This window comes from Sinohyriopsis cumingii, unplaced genomic scaffold, assembly GCF_028554795.1.
Source record: "Sinohyriopsis cumingii isolate HCF-2022 unplaced genomic scaffold, ASM2855479v2 utg000488l, whole genome shotgun sequence".
NCBI classification, from domain to species: domain Eukaryota; kingdom Metazoa; phylum Mollusca; class Bivalvia; order Unionida; family Unionidae; genus Sinohyriopsis; species Sinohyriopsis cumingii.
The window spans coordinates 14,929-34,068 of NW_028315905.1; the positions used below are offsets into that span (position 1 = coordinate 14,929).

The 19,140-nt window shown below is 32.5% G+C and overlaps 2 protein-coding genes across 2 annotated transcripts in view; one reads left to right on the top strand and one right to left on the bottom strand.

The window, feature by feature from the left end:
* Window positions 1-135: 135 nt before the first annotated feature.
* On the top strand, window positions 136-5,947 carry LOC149773978 (uncharacterized). The gene is made up of 3 exons (XM_089945935.1): window positions 136-240; window positions 5,209-5,357; window positions 5,803-5,947. The coding sequence occupies exons 1-3, from the start codon at window positions 136-138 to the stop codon at window positions 5,945-5,947; spliced, it is 399 nt and encodes a 132-aa protein (XP_089802061.1).
* LOC149773979 (sodium/hydrogen exchanger 8-like) overlaps window positions 1,326-19,140 on the bottom strand; it is an 88,922-nt gene continuing 71,107 nt past the window's right edge. Inside the window, exons 15-16 of the mRNA XM_089945928.1 lie at window positions 13,205-13,348; window positions 1,326-12,561 (exon numbers count right to left, since the gene is read on the bottom strand). Of these exons, the coding sequence (XP_089802054.1) occupies window positions 12,379-12,561; window positions 13,205-13,348 (327 nt within the window). The 3' untranslated portion in view covers window positions 1,326-12,378. The remainder of the gene's footprint in view (window positions 12,562-13,204; window positions 13,349-19,140) is intronic.

Below are 19,140 nucleotides of genomic sequence, written 5' to 3' on the forward strand. Positions count from 1 at the left end.
TTGCATTGCCATGGAGGTCTAATGTGCAAAGAAATCTAAATCTTGAGCACATTTACTTGGAGATTTAAATTTCCATCTGTCGGATGCCGGACACTTTATTTCCAGTAACCCTGAGGAATCTTGACAACAAGGATCATGAACAACTCCATCTGGACTTGCACCCAAATGAGAAAATTTCCACTCCACAACTCTGGATGGACATCATGGGTTGATGGACTTTATGAATTCATAACAAATTTGGTATGAGGTTTAACATTAGGAAGAACTGGGTCATGTTTCATTTTAAGCATTAACTGGCAAGAGCTTACGGAGTTATAGAGCCTTGAAATTTATACCATTAAAAGGCAAAAGTTTAAGGAGTTATGGACTCTTTTCATTTATAGAGCTGCCATTAAACTGCATCATATGATGGTGGTGGTGGTTGGATCATTCATGTCATATGTGGATACATTTTAAGCTAGATGGTGAATCGGAGGTTTATCTAACACTTTTCTTTTTCTTGACATCTTTCATTTGAAAGTATATTTGCAGCCAAGAGCTCATAAGATATCCCAATTTCTCTTGAAGGCAGTATTCAATGAACTCAGTAAAGTAGGTCACTAGGACCAATTTTGCTGCACGACATAACTTCAGTTTAACATCAACCTTTAATTCAAGTTTGGTGGTAGCAGGTACAAGTGTACTGCATTAAGTTCCAGCACCCAAGTTCTGGGTAATACTCAATAAAAATTGGAAAGAAGGTCAATCAACCCAATTTAGGCTAATGATAAATGTAAATATAATGTTAATAAAATTGGAAATGTACTGAAATTAGACCCCGCTCACTATCGTGTTCGATATATGTGGAAAGTAGATCATGGTCATCCAGATTTTGGTATGCATCACATTTTCATCCTTAAGTGTGCTCTCAGTGCACAAACAAGTATTATAATAACAGCCAATTTCAGTTTTTTAAAATTAATTCTGTAAAGAAGGTAACAGTGACCCATTCATCCCAAAATTCAACTTCAGTGCAAGTCTGGTGGTACTAGCTCTTGAAACACAGGAAAAGTGCAGCCTGGACATGATTTTTAAACATGTATAAATAAATCCTGGAATGTGGGTCACATCAACCCAATTTTAGCATGTCATGTGTTCATCATAAGATGTGGCAGAGTGCACTCAATTCAAGTTTGATGTAAATATGTATGTGTTAAAGTCAGGCTAGGGAGGACAGATGGATGAGCACAGACAGACAGACACAAAAAGTGAATCCCATACACCTGTTTCTTGAAGCAGATGAAGTAAAATGGCTGATTACCAGGTCCAACTTATTATACATACCATAAGCTTTAAAATATTTTAATTTCCACAAAGTAATAGGCAGGCAATCTGTCAATATAATGACAGTGGATCCAAGGCTGGATTTATTATGCAAATCAATAAAAACATAACATTAATTACAAACACAGTGACCCATATACAAACAGAATGTTCTCAATAATACTTGTACTAATGCACTTCTCCACAAAATGATCTGGACACATGCTACAATCTGAGATCATGTAAGGAATAATACAAGCAAGAAATACTGCTGTTAAATTTGATAATTTTTGTTAGAAAACGTGTCAAAGAGAAGAAGAAAAAAACGTATTTAAAGAAGGGTGGTTCAACATCTTCAATACTGTGGTCCACAAGAACCAAAAATATAAAGTTCATAGGTCAGACTGTATGCAAGTGGGACACACAAAAATGACCTGCATGCCTGTACTTGGACTATTTTGATTTAACTTTTGACTTTTTAACATTGTTGTATTCAATGTGTGTGAATATTTTTTCTTTTACAAAAAATAATATTTTTAAAAATAAATTTGTATTAATTTACTTTGAAATGAGAATTCATGTGGTAGAAATAAAATTTCTCTGTTATAATTACATATATTAAGACTGAGAAAAAAAACTGGAACTAATTGTAATTTGTATTGAGTGAAAACAAATAAATAAAAATAATATCACAACAATATCATTAAACACTTTGTAAATCTGTTTAAGAACATTAACCACCCCCACAACACAATAAAACTTTAAAGTGTGGTCACTAGAATTATCAGTGAAATAAACAATATTAGGTCATATGACAGTTTTGATATGTGATGTACTCATTCCAACATGCAGCCACGATGCAACGATAAACGAATAGGGAAAAATCAATTTGAATTAAGAGTCTAGATATGATTTGAATTAAATCAATCGGAATTAAGAGTCTAGATATGACGATATTACTTTTAATTAAATCAATCGGAATTAAGAGCCTAGATATGACTTTTAATTAAATCAATCGGAATTAAGAGCCTAGATATGACTTTTAATTAAATCAATCGAAATTAAGAGTCTAGATATGACTTTTAATTAAATCAATCGGAATTAAGAGTCTAGATATGACTTTTAATTAAATCAATCGGAATTAAGAGTCTAGATATGACTTTTAATTAAATCAATCGGAATTAAGAGGCTAGATATGATTTGAATTAAATCAATCGGAATTAAGAGTCTAGATATGACGATATGACTTTTAATTAAATCAATCGGAATTAAGAGCCTAGATATGACTTTTAATTAAATCAATCGGAATTAAGAGCCTAGATATGACTTTTAATTAAATCAATCGGAATTAAGAGCCTAGATATGACTTTTAATTAAATCAATCGGAATTAAGAGTCTAGATATGACTTTTAATTAAATCAATCGGAATTAAGAGTCTAGATATGACTTTTAATTAAATCAATCGGAATTAAGAGTCTAGATATGACTTTTAATTAAATCAATCGGAATTAAGAGGCTAGATATGATTTGAATTAAATCAATCGGAATTAAGAGTCTAGATATGACGATATGACTTTTAATTAAATCAATCGGAATTAAGAGCCTAGATATGACTTTTAATTAAATCAATCGGAATTAAGAGCCTAGATATGACTTTTAATTAAATCAATCGGAATTAAGAGCCTAGATATGACTTTTAATTAAATCAATCGGAATTAAGAGTCTAGATATGACTTTTAATTAAATCAATCGGAATTAAGAGTCTAGATATGACTTTTAATTAAATCAATCGGAATTAAGAGTCTAGATATGACTTTTAATGAAATCAATCGGAATTAAGAGTCTAGATATGACTTTTAATTAAATCAATCGGAATTAAGAGTCTAGATTTGATTCTGAATTAATGCTGAAAAAACTCTGGAAAATTAGGAATGACCAACAAAGTCAGAATGGCAACACACTGCTATCCAAAGTGGCACTCTTTTTGTATTTTTTTGTTTTAATATAGATAAGGGCTATTCCAGTAAATTATGCTTGGGACCAAGGGAAGGCACTTATAAATACAGGGTAGTTACTGATGGATGCAATTTAGAATTTTGTATTATTTTCTTACGAACTTGGAGTAAATCAAAGCACCCTGGCATATATTTTTAACAAAGTGCCTTCCCTGGGTACCATATATGTTTAAATGGAACAACCCTAAAGGATGCATGGTTAAACAGACTGATTCAAAGCAAGAAATGTGTTTGTAAAAGATATATGCTGCCTCCAATGGAGGCCACATATGTCTCCAGTAACAAAAATTATTTTAAAAAAATGAAAATTTGAAATTGGTATAATGTGATCTTTTTTTAGTTAGATCATTTGTCTACCTCAAGTACTTTTTGAAAAATCATGTGAAATATGTCGATTTTAGAAGAAGAAAAAAAAAGAAATCTCACAATTAATGACAGGTTTTGTCAAAATCTCTCAAAGCCACACGAGTTTAAAAATAAATGTGTACAAAAATTAAAAAAGTGCTGCAGTGACCTGAAAATATAATTAGGTCATCTACTTATGAGCCATGATAGTTTAAAATGTCATCCTCCAAGTTCAACAGCTTTTGCACTATAATGGATCAGAGACAGACATGGATGGACGACTGCAAAACAAATCCATTTCTGCTAATGCAGTGAGTCTGTGCATTTGTATGTGTCTGAATAGGATCAGCAAACAGTAAAGATCCTATAAAAACTACATAATAGGTGTTACACCTAATGTGATATTCAGCATTAAAAAGGGGGTATAATGAAGTTTAGAATATTAAATAGGAGACAATAAAGTTAAGAACAGTGGAATTTGCAGTAAAAATATAGATGGCATTATCACTTAATGTTAATTCTTTTTAGTTTAAACCCATTCAAGATATCCATTACCTGCAATGAATATTCATCAATAATATATGCCAATTTCTGTGGATTTCGACAATAACAAATTTAAAGCTGAAACAGTGATTACAAAAAAAACAACAACCTCTACTCACATCCATGAAATTCAGTGTTCTCAAAAATGCTTTTAAAAGACAAATTTATAACCAAAAACAAAATAAAATAGACATTCCCAGTTTTTAAAATGACTATGTTATAAATGAGATCCACATAAACCATGGCTATACTACCTTTGACAGTACTTCCTCATATAAGGCATGCATCCAAATCTGAACAGCATACCGTATTTCTCCAATGATAACCCTATGAATGATGATAAGCTAAACTCACACTTGTACAAAAGTTTAGGACATTTTTCTGTTAAGAATGTCCAGTCCAATACAAAATTCTACTATTCAGCTATAAAAAATTAAGAAGTTTTTTTATTTTAAAATGTCCTGTCCAATGAAAAACAAACTCCTTGGAATTTGTAAGACTGAACTGTATAGACCCACATCTGTCATTACACTAGAACATCCCAGAATTGACCCACATCTGTCATTACACTAGAACATCCCAGAATTGACCCACATCTGTCACTACATACTGAACCACAAGAACATCTCAGAATTGACCCACATCTGTCATTACATACTGAACCACAAGAACATCTCAGAATTGACCCACATCTGTCATTACACTAGAACATCCCAGAATTGACCCACATCTGTCATTACATACTGAACCACAAGAACATCCCATAATTGACCCATAGCTGTCATTACATACTGAACCACAAGAACATCCCAGAATTGACCCACAGCTGTCATTACATAATGAACCACAAGAACATCCCAGAATTGACCCACATCTGTCACTACATACTGAACCAACATCCCAGAATTGACCCACATCTGTCATTACACTAGAACATCTCAGAATTGACCCACATCTGTCATTACATACTGAACCACAAGAACATCCCATAATTGACCCATAGCTGTCATTACATACTGAACCACAAGAACATCCCAGAATTGACCCACAGCTGTCATTACATAATGAACCACAAGAACATCCCAGAATTGACCCACAGCTGTCATTACACAATGAACCACAAGAACATCCCAGAATTGACCCACATCTGTCGTTACATACTGAACCAACATCCCAGAATTGACCCACATCTGTCATTACACAATGAACCACAAAAACATCCCAGAACTGACCCACATCTGTCATTACACAATGAACCACAAGAACATCCTTGAATTGACCCACATCTGTCATTACACAATGAACCACAAGAACATCCTTGAAATGACCCACATCTGTCATTACACAATGAACCACAAGAACATCCCAGAATTGACCCACATGTCATTACACAATGAACCACAAGAATATCCCAGAACTGACCCACAGCTGTCATTACATAATGAACCACAAGAACATCCCAGAATTGACCCACATCTGTCATTACACTAGAACATCCCAGAAATGACCCACATCTGTCATTACATACTGAACCACAAGAACATCCCATAATTGACCCATAGCTGTCATTACATACTGAACCACAAGAACATCCCAGAATTGACCCACAGCTGTCATTACATAATGAACCACAAGAACATCCCAGAATTGACCCACAGCTGTCATTACACAATGAACCACAAGAACATCCTAGAATTGACCCACATCTGTTGTTACATACTGAACCAACATCCCAGAATTGACCCACATCTGTCATTACACAATGAACCACAAAAACATCCCAGAACTGACCCACATCTGTCATTACACAATGAACCACAAGAACATCCCTGAATTGACCCACATCTATCATTACACAATGAACCACAAGAACATCCTTGAATTGACCCACATCTGTCATTACACAATGAACCACAAGAACATCCCAGAATTGACCCATGTCATTACATAATGAACCACAAGAACATCCCAGAATGTAGTCTGCTAGTAAATTATGCAATGCATATTATGGGATAGAAGATTCAGTGATTTACGCTGCAGCTGTATGCTTATTTTATGAGTAAGAAACATTAATTTCCAGTATCCTACTTGCATCAGTACTAAACATGTATGCCTCTTGTACCAATCTGCATTAGTACATCTTCAAAACTGTATCCGATACACAAACACAGATATCATTAAATTAGAAAAAAAACTGAAAATTTCAGCAAACTATTCTTAATGAAAGACCTGCATCATACCTATTTTATTAACCTGTCCATAAAATTTCATAAGACTGAGAAAATAACCAAAAAGTCCTGACAAAATACAATACTGTAATCATTGTTTCAACCCATGAATGTTATTTGGTGCTTAATCTACAAGCCAATAAATATTTAAAAAAGTTACCAGATGATATTTAAAAAAAATTTCATGCCTCAATAGTTAGTCAACAAGAATACTGAGAGAACTGCATGTAGAAACAAATTGCTGAATTTACAGAACTGACAAATTTTACTATGCTAAAATATTCTCATTTCAGTGTTATCCAAAATAGAGTCTATCCAAGAAAACTAGAAATGTGCTCACAGAATATGTGCCCCTCCAATGTGAGTAGGAAACTGACTTAAACACAAACTTTAACCAATATGGGACAGACGGATGTGATGACATGTAAAAAGTAGTCTAGGTTTTGATAACAGAGATTTTATTAGTTGGCTGATGTGCAACCATCCAAAAATTAACAATCAGTACTGATCAGTGACTAATCTATTCTTACTGACCTAACTGCAACAAAATATACAATCAGTACTGATCAGTAACACCACTAATCTATTCTTACTGACCTAACTGCAACAAAATATACAATTTTAAACAGGCTAACAGTATGAATAAAACAAACACCATGAATGTATTATATAATTTTTCTGGGTAATACACGACACTGATTTAAAATAAAAGTGAAAACTATCTCCCAGAGTTCACTGTGTTATGAAACATTATACTTGTCATTGTCTGATGAATAACTGTTTGACCCAGAGGTCATGCATAGCATTAAAAGACATTCTGCTTTCATCCCTACAGTACACATTCAACACAGAAAAGTATTCTGTCTCAGCACTTTAAGAATTAAATCAGATGCCTTTCAAAACATAAGATAGCTGTAAAAATTTTTTTATCTGCCTCTATGCACAAATTATTTTACCAATAAGACATGCTACATGCTAACCAGGACATGCTACATGCTGACCAGGACATGCAACATGCTGACCAGTAGTGTACAGCTTTAAAAGAAAAATTAAGACTACACAATGGCTTCACCTATCCTGTGTAATATAACAATGTGCAAAATAATGTAGTAGAATTTTGATAATCGAAACACAAAATTATATTTTATGATGCGATTCTAATGACCAATAGTGAAAATAAAAATCAACGGTGAATTTAACTGATACTCTTTATTGTTCAAGTTTCCTGAAAAAATACTAAGATGACCCTGATAATGTAACATCACCTAATGAACTCTTGTGCAAAAAGTCAATAAATAAAAGCATAAAGATGAAAATAAAAATGGATTTCATCCAAATACCACTATCCGTGTTTAAAACAATTGAGCAAGACTTGTATACTGGCATAGAAAGATTTAGACATTTGGAAATAATAATTTCCGTATTACATAGTTAACACTGGACATTTACAACAGTAGTAATTCTGTCTACCACATAACACAGAATACTATAATAATCAAAATGGAAAGAGAAAACAAATCCAATAGACTATTTAGATTACAGCAACTAAAAAATACAGCCCCATCTTTTGATGCTTTAGATAGCATGTTTCTTATAAGCAAACAATTTAAATGAAGCAAGATATCAGAAATAGTGTAAACCTGACATGATTTTGAAGTTGAATAAACCCTGGAAAGTATGTCACAGCAACAAAGTTTTGGTGTGTAGCAAACCTTCATTAAAACAATACTCCACAATAAGGCCATAAGACCCATTTTCTATTGCAATAAAATTGTGGTCATATCTTTCAATAATAATTACCACTGTGCTAGTAACCTGGGTATGATATTCAACATATTAGCTAGCCATGAGTTAGATCTCATGCATTTGCAACAATTTTCACTGTTATTTATAAAATAAATTATACACATAGTCATGATACATACATTCTATTCATATCAATTATATGTGCATGTTTGGCTGTGATGTAGTGGCTATGGTTAAACTTGGTTATTTTTGTATCAGTATCTCCTGCAGTTGAAAAGTTTACACCAGGATAATGAATCAAGAAATCAGCTTTTCATGAAGCAACTTGACTATGGTATTCATTATACTATTTGGTCATGGCATATGTCTGATTATTAAAAGTGAAATGAATATGAATTTTTTCTATCTGAATATTCATTTAATGTATTTGAATATTCACTGAATGTATCTGAAAATTCATAGGGTGTATTTGAATATTCATGGAGTGTATTTGAATAGGATGTTAATAAAACTTGTCAGCTGTAGTAATTGCTGACACTTCCCACTCCCAGCCAAACTGCACTGAAGTCACTGTGAACTAAGTCATCAAAACCTAATTAAATTACATGGAAGTGGTCTGACAATGGATGATGAATAGTGGAAACTTCGTATTTAATTGCAGTTACACGAAGATATCTCAAAACTTTCTACTCATGATGTTCATGTTAAGTTTCATTTAAAGATAAGGAGAGAGAAAATGAATGCATGAAAACTCAATATACAAAGTGAGTCCTACCAAATCACCTTTTCAAGGGAGAATACCCTTTGTAAAAAATTCGCGTTAATTTTGTTAATGAAAAGAATAATACATTTACCTTAAATGAATGTATTACTACTGCTGACATTGTCAACAATGGACAAGGACATAACACATACCTCTGAAAGATATTTTATTTCACATACTTGCAATAAATAAATGAACACTTTTATAGAAATCTCAGTGAAGAACTTCCATCTCAATTACAAACACAAATCATCATGAAATGAATTACCACTTTATGATGTGTGAAACTGGAGTCAAGAATATTTTCCTGTACTTTAAATCCTAATGAAACTAGAAATATGGTCAATAATTATTCCCACTTCTCCTGCATCCCACCCCTAACCCAGTGATTGAGAGGAGTCTACAGTAAAAATGATGATCATCATAATATGAGTGAAGTTTTGTAGTCATCCATAAAAAACTGCAATAAACATCATGCTCACAATATTCTGTCCTACGAGGACCACAAGATGTACAAAGTTTCACAGTGATCTGTCATAAAATAAATCCAGCTCCAAATCATATAGAGTAGTTACATAAATCAGAGCTGTGTACAAATATAGCACTGTGAAGTTTATATATGGACTGTTTCAGATAATGACCCTAAAATGTATCAGGTTTAACAGTGATCTATTGGATTGTTATGTTCACAAGATGAGACGCAAGGGCAGTAGTTTTCTTTTTTAAAAATGGTGTGAGAGGGCAATAATTTGCCAAGATGTGCATTTTTAATTGAAAAATATTACATGCAAAATTTCACATCAATCTACTGAAAATTTAAACTAATTGTCACATGTCACATCAGGCTCCAAGTAGAAATAGGCAATAATTCTTAACGAAAACAGCTTGATGTGCTCATCTTCATCTTCTGTAGATAATAACACTTACCAACTTTCAATGCATTGAAATCGGAGACTAGTTGTCTTCACAACACTGTCATACACTTTATTCAGCTACAGTGGCCTTGGGTGGCTAAATGGTCTAAAATGCTTGCCGTCACAGATCACTGCCATCTCACCTCTGTGTGGTTTTGAGTCTCAGGCGCAGCCAAAGTGGATATGTGAGAAAGCTTGTCAGTAGCTTCTCTTGGGTTGGTGGTTATTACTGGGGGTTTTACCAGATTCTTCCTCCCCATTCATAATGGCCACCTTGCATAGCCTATCTTGTGCTGAGAAATGGCATTAAACCAAAAATAACCAAAACAACAACATCATCTACAAGACAAAAACAGGATTAATTCTAAAAAAATGTGCTATAATTCTAACAAAATGGGAAATAATTCAAACAAATATATCAGAAGCAAGGTGTTGGCTGTTGTTGTAGGGTTTAATGCCATTTTTCAGTAGAAGATAGGCAATACATGGTGGCCAGTATAAATGGCGGAGGAAGACCCCTGGGAAGAACCACTGACACACAAGAAGCTACTGGCAAGATTTCTCACATATCCACATTGGCTGAACCTAAGACTCAAACCCATGCAGACAGAGGTGAGATGGCAATGATCTGTAATGGTGAGTGCTTTAGACCACTCGGCCACTTGGGGCCCCCCAAGGTGTTTGCTCAAATGCACATGACGACCACAAAATATCCCAAATTTCATGGTTGGCCATTTAAATATGTAGACTAATTTTGTATTCACGAGATTTTTTTGAACATTGCATTCAGGTGTAAGTCAAAAAGGGCAATAACTCTAACAAAAAATTGTGGTAGCACAGTTTTTAAAAACCATATTTGCATTTTCAGGTGACTGTATGACTAGTAATGCAAATATAATTTTGTGTTGGAGTTTTGTATGGGCACAAAGATTTCATTAGACTATAATCACAAAAAGGCAAATTTTCAACAACAAAGTCCATATTAAAGGCAAAGTGACATGTTAGTACAAAAGATCATATATTTGTATCTTAAGTATTCTAAATTACACCTGATGGAGCTTACAATGGGGACCAAATGACAATTACTGACAAGAACTATCTCTCCTCTCAACACTACCAGGAGTGGTGGTAAAATAAACCTTAAGTACATCAACAACAATAATAAAAACCTTGTAATAAATCATTATCTTCAGATAAATAAACACTGAAGGTGTAAAATATCACTTATCAATATATTACTTCAAATGAATTAATGATTTGAAACTAGTGTTAGGTTCACAATATTCTGAGCATCTGCTGTCCATGTATCTATCATACATTCCAAGAAAAGGCCACATCATGTGGTATAATTTACTGAGAAAAGAAACGATGAAGTGTTATGCATGGAATAATATTCTAAGTAAATACAAACTGATTTATATACAAGGATAATGAAAGGTAAAATCTGAGGATTCAAAGTCAGATTGCTCCCAAAAGCATTCAAATATAGCAAACTATATTTGTACCCAATTATTCTCAATCATATTATAAATAATTTATTTATGAATCTCCTGCAAAAGAGGAGCTATAATAAAACATGCAATATGCTAAATCAGCATATGTTAAATGTGCAGCACAAAAATCATACATGTAAACCTGCAGGAACATGTCATTAAGATTACCAAGTATAGTGGTCTTACAATGTGCCTCATTATAACACTATCCCCATTATAACCCAGTCCATGGTATGACACTATCCCCATTATAACCCAGTCCATGGTATAACACTATCCTCATTATAACCCAGTCCATGGTATAACACTATCCCTGATATAACACAGGTATTGTCATGAATCCCATAACTGTTGAATTCTTTTTCCCATGTAATGTATTCTAGTATAAGGCGACCTCACCAACAACCATAAGCTTTTATCGCCCTGTCAACAGCATCATAGTGAGGACCTTCATACTTGCCAAGGATATAAATACTTTCTATTAAAAAAATCCCAATGTTACAAGTCCCTCTAATGAACAGGTGTTTATTACACTTCTGGGGAAATACAGAACAAAAACAAGTTATAAACCATAAAAAGGGGGCTTTTTTACCTTCCTTCATCATCCATATTCAAAAATGTCTAAACAGAATAATAACAAATAAGTCTTATTTGATTCTTTTTTAAATGGATATTACTGTAACAATGAAACACATAATGTAAATATAATTTCAAGCTTTAAAAATTCATTTACAACTGAAAATCGATTGAGAATTTACATCAATTAAACCTTCTATTTGGAATTACCTTGATATTTTTTTGTAACCAAGAGATGAAACCATGAAAGAAAATGATCATGGTAAACAAATATTTCACCTCTGAAAAAGGACTGAAACACCTCCTTAAAAATATCTAACATCCAGTAGCCCACCATTCACATAAAATGTACCTAAATATTTAAAAGAAACAAAAAGTACTTTTGATTAGGGTGGTTTGATATGTGGTCCAAGTAAGAATGAAAATTTATAATTTAAATTCTTTTCAATCCGATCAGGAATTGCAGGTACTTTTGGGAATGAGTGGTTCACTGGCAGAAGGCATGTCATCTTGTTTCGAGTTTATGAACAGTGTTTCTTCCTCTTCTTCAGACTCTGACTCTGAGGGTGCGGCACGAACATCTTGGTACCACTTGTTTGTCAAATGATCCATCTGAATCCGGCCCTCCTTCACCTCCTGCAATAGAGAACATAATGGGTCTACAAGTTTTAGTTTTAAAGATGACAGACCAAACAGGAAACTGTTTAAGTACAAAGGATGAATTTGAGTAGTCAAATTACTGATATTATTTTGATACTTGTTACATCTGTAAACTTGGAAAGTTTGGTAATTCTATCCCATTTGCAGGAAGTTTTCATTGAAAATCAAAAACTCAAACATTTCTGGCCTGATTTCAATTCTGAACTTAATTTATTTCATGAATACAAGACCCCAAAATTTGCTACTGATATTGAATGGTGGTTCAGTGGTTAGCATGCTGGACTCAGAACTAAAAGGATACAGGTTCAAATCCTACTGCTAGACCAGCCTGTGTCAGCTACCATGGTGTGTCCATGGGAAAGGCACTTACTCCAATTGCTTCTGCACTAAATAACCTATTTGTGTTGCTGAGCCATAAAGCGCCAAACCAAACCAATTTAAGGCACTATCTGTAAACAGGAAAGCTACTGACATCTGGAATATAATTTACTCTTTGAGATAAAGAAGCCCTCTATTCAGAACATTTCTCTAGCTTTTATTTTACTTGTATTAAAATGTTTCCCAGCATTTTCCTAAATATCTGAACCTTTAAATTTGGAACTCATGTAGAAAAGCTCACCTGTTGTGTAAATCTCCTTGTGAAGAATGGTTTCAGGTATCTAACATCAATCCTAAGAAAGCCTTTCAAACCAGGTCGTGCAAAATTCACCTCTATCTCTTCTTCTGTCATTTCTGACAGGTGTTCTGAGTCAACTGTTTCACCCTAATTATGTAATAATAGATTAAATATAATTTTTATGATAATTTCATATAGTTTATCATCAACAGTTGTGTTACAATACTATATAGTGTATTATCATGAGTAGTGTTACAATACTATATAGTGTATTATCATGAGTAGTACTACAATAATATAGTGTATTATCAACAGTAGTGTTACAATACTATATACTGTATTATCAACAGTAGTGTTACAATACTATAGTGTATTATCAACAGTAGTGTTACAATACTATAGTGTATTATCAACAGTAGTGTTACAATACTATATAGTGTATTATCAACAGTAGTGTTACAATACTATATAGTGTAATATAGTGTATTGTCAACAGTAGTGCTACAAAACTAGTGCATTATCAACAGTAGTGTTATAATACTATATAGTATAATATAGTGTATTATCATGAGTAATGTTACAATACTATGTAGTGTAATATAGTGTATTATCAACAGTAGTGTTACAATACTATACAGTGTATTATCAACCGTAGTGTTACAATATTATATAGTGTTTAATCAACAGTAGTGTTACATTACTATATAGTGTAATATAGTGTATCATCAACAGTAGTGTTACAATACTATATAGTGTATTATCAACAGTAGTGTTACAATATTATATAGTTTAATCAACAGTAGTGTTACATTACTATATAGTTCCAATGTGATAAGCAATAGCCAATTATATGATTGTCTAGAAATTTGTCTTATGTGTACTTATGTAGAAGTACAGCAAAAGCACAACTGATATTTTTTTACACCTGCTTAAAAAAATGAATGCTTTCCAGAATTAGTTCTGCACTGTGGTTTCTAAGCTTACCGCACACACACACACACACACACACACACACACACATAACAAACATAAAAGATGTTCATTCAGATATTAAGGGTCTAGCATCTATGCTCTACCTCCATATCAAGTCTAATGATGACATCATGGGAAATGCCGAAAGAATAAAGCCTCACTGTAAAAGGAATATTTTGTCTATGCTCTCTAGGAACCTAGATGCCAATGTATAAAGTTGGTCCGTATCTGGAGGTTGGTTGATTGATTAGTTTTGGAAAATACTTGTCAAAGAAGTGTAAAGTTGGTTCATATCTGGAGGTTGGTTGGTTGACTGTGGTGACTACCAAATAAATATTCAATCGAGTAATCCAGTGATATAAAGGTGAAGCTGGACACTTGATTTGTCAAATAACAATGTTTATGGGGAGACATATTAGCATGAAACTGCATGAATCCAGACATTAATGAATAGGTATCTGTTGATTTCACATCTATATCTCAGTCAAAAAACATGTTTTTTCAAACCTACATATAAAAATAGGCATTTTTTCACATCTATATATCAATCAAAAGGCATATTTTTTCATACCTATATATCAATCAACATGTATGTTTTTTCATACCTACATATCAATCAAAAGGCATGTTTTCTTCATACCTACATATTATTCGAACTGCAGGTTATATCACACCTACATATCAACCAAAAGGCATTTTTTTCACACCTATATATCAATCAATATGCATCTGTTTTTAATTCTTACCTACAAATCAATCAAAAAGGCATGTTTTTTCAAACCTTTCAAATCAATCAATAGGATCTGTGTTTTTACACCTATATATCAAGCAAACGGCATGCTGTTTTATTTACACCTACATATCAAATAGGCATGTTGTTTTTTACACCTACATATCAATCAATAGGCATGCTGTTTTATTTACTCCTACATATCAATCAACAGGCATGTTGTTTTTTACACCTACATATCAATCAATAGGCATGCTGTTTTATTTACACCTACATATCAATCAATAGGCATGTTTTTTACACCTACATATCAATCAATAGGCATGTTTTTCACACCTACATATCAATCAATAGGCATGTTTTTTACACCTAAATATCAGTCAATGGGCATGTTATTTTATTTACACCTACATATCAATCAATGGGCATGTTGTTTTATTTACACCTACATATCAGTCAATAGGCATGTTGTTTTATTTACACCTACATATCAATCAACAGGCATGTTGTTTTTTACACCTACATATCAATCAATAGGCATGTTTTTTACACCTAAATATCAATCAATGGGCATGTTATTTTATTTACACCTAAATATCAATCAACAGGCATGTTGTTTTATTTACACCTACATATCAGTCAATAGGCATGTTGTTTTATTTACACCTACATATCAATCAACAGGCATGTTGTTTTTATTTACAACTACATATCAATCAACAGGCATGTTGTTTTTTACACCTACATATCAATCAATAGGCATGTTGTTTTATTTACACCTACATATCAATCAACAGGCATGTTGTTTTTTACACCTACATATCAATCAATAGGCATGTTTTTTACACCTAAATATCAATCAATGGGCATGTTATTTTATTTACACCTACATATCAATCAATGGGCATGTTGTTTTATTTACACCTACATATCAATCAACAGGCATGTTGTTTTTATTTACAACTACATATCAATCAACAGGCATGTTGTTTTTTACACCTACATATCAATCAAACTGCATGTTGTTTTATTTACACCTACATATCAATCAACAGGCATGTTGTTTTTTACACCTACATATCAATCAATAGGCATGTTTTTTACACCTAAATATCAATCAATGGGCATGTTATTTTATTTACACCTAAATATCAATCAACAGGCATGTTGTTTTATTTACACCTACATATCAGTCAATAGGCATGTTGTTTTATTTACACCTACATATCAATCAACAGGCATGTTGTTTTTATTTACAACTACATATCAATCAACAGGCATGTTGTTTTTTACACCTACATATCAATCAATGGGCATGTTATTTTATTTACACCTACATATCAAATAGGCATGTTGTTTTTTACACCTACATATCAATCAATAGGCATGTTTTTTACACCTAAATATCAATCAATGGGCATGTTATTTTATTTACACCTACATATCAATCAACAGGCATGTTGTTTTATTTACACCTACATATCAGTCAAAAGGCATGTTGTTTTATTTACACCTACATATCAATCAACAGGCATGTTGTTTTTATTTACACCTACATATCAATCAATGGGCATGTTATTTTATTTACACCTACATATCAATCAACAGGCATGTTGTTTTATTTACACCTACATATCAATCAATAGGCATGTTGTTTTATTTACACCTACATATCAAATAGGCATGTTGTTTTTTACACCTACATATCAATCAATAGGCATGTTTTTTACACCTACATATCAATCAATGGGCATGTTATTTTATTTACACCTACATATCAATCAATAGGCATGTTGTTTTATTTACACTTACATATCAATCAACAGGCATGTTTTTTACACCTACATATCAATCAACAGGCATGTTTTTTACACCCACATATCAATCAATGGGCATGTTATTTTATTTACACCTACATATCAATCAATAGGCATGTTGTTTTCTAACACCTACATATCAATCAATGGGCATGTTTTTTACAACTGCATATCAAATCAACAGGCATGTTGTTTTATTTACACCTACATATCAATCAACAGGCATGTTGTTTTATTTACACTTACATATCAATCAATGGGCATGTTATTTTATTTACACCTACATATCAATCAACAGGCATGTTGTTTTATTTACACCTACATATCAATCAATAGGCATGTTTTTTACACCTACATATCAGTCAATAGGCATATTGTTTTATTTACATCTACATATCAATCAACAGGCATGTTGTTTTATTTACATCTACATATCAATCAACAGGCATGTTGTTTTATTTACACCTACATATCAATCAACAGGCATGTTGTTTTATTCACAACTGCATATCAATCAACAGGCATGTTGTTTTATTTACACCTACATATCAATCAATGGGCATGTTATTTTATTTACACCTACATATCAAATAGGCATGTTGTTTTTTACACCTACATATCAATCAATAGGCATGTTTTTTACACCTACATATCAATCAATGGGCATGTTATTTTATTTACACCTACATATCAATCAATAGGCATCTTGTTTTATTTACACCTACATATCAGTCAAAAGGCATGTTGTTTTATTTACACCTACATATCAATCAACAGGCATGTTGTTTTTATTTACACCTACATATCAATCAATGGGCATGTTATTTTATTTACACCTACATATCAATCAACAGGCATGTTGTTTTATTTACACCTACATATCAATCAATAGGCATGTTGTTTTATTTACACCTACATATCAAATAGGCATGTTGTTTTTTACACCTACATATCAATCAATAGGCATGTTTTTTACACCTACATATCAATCAATGGGCATGTTATTTTATTTACACCTACATATCAATCAATAGGCATGTTGTTTTATTTACACTTACATATCAATCAACAGGCATGTTTTTTACACCTACATATCAATCAACAGGCATGTTTTTTACACCCACATATCAATCAATGGGCATGTTATTTTATTTACACCTACATATCAATCAATAGGCATGTTGTTTTCTAACACCTACATATCAATCAATGGGCATGTTTTTTACAACTGCATATCAAATCAACAGGCATGTTGTTTTATTTACACCTACATATCAATCAACAGGCATGTTGTTTTATTTACACTTACATATCAATCAATGGGCATGTTATTTTATTTACACCTACATATCAATCAACAGGCATGTTGTTTTATTTACACCTACATATCAATCAATAGGCATGTTTTTTACACCTACATATCAGTCAATAGGTATATTGTTTTATTTACATCTACATATCAATCAACAGGCATGTTGTTTTATTTACATCTACATATCAATCAACAGGCATGTTGTTTTATTTACACCTACATATCAATCAACAGGCATGTTGTTTTATTTACAACTGCATATCAATCAACAGGCATGTTGTTTTATTTACACCTACATATCAATCAATGGGCATGTTATTTTATTTACACCTACATATCAAATAGGCATGTTGTTTTTTACACCTACATATCAATCAATAGGCATGTTTTTTACACCTACATATCAATCAATGGGCATGTTATTTTATTTACACCTACATATCAATCAATAGGCATGTTTTTTTATTTACACCTACATATCAGTCAATAGGCATGTTGTTTTATTTACACGTACATATCAATCAACAGGCATGTTGTTTTTTACACCTACATATCAATCAATAGGCATGTTTTTTACACCTAAATATCAATCAATGGGCATGTTATTTTATTTACACCTACATATCAATCAACAGGCATGTTGTTTTTTACACCTACATATCAATCAATAGGCATGTTTTTTACACCTAAATATCAATCAATGGGCATGTTATTTTATTTACACCTACATATCAATCAACAGGCATGCTGTTTTATTTACACCTACATATCAGTCAATAGGCATGTTGTTTTATTTACACCTACATATCAATCAACAGGCATGTTGTTTTTATTTACACCTACATATCAATCAATGGGCATGTTATTTTATTTACACCTACATATCAATCAACAGGCATGTTGTTTAATTTACACCTACATATCAATCAATAGGCATGTTGTTTTATTTACACCTACATATCAATCAATAGGCATGTTTTTTACACCCACATATCAATCAATGGGCATGTTATTTTATTTACACCTACATATCAATCAATAGGCATGTTGTTTTCTAACACCTACATATCAATCAATGGGCATGTTTTTTACAACTGCATATCAAATC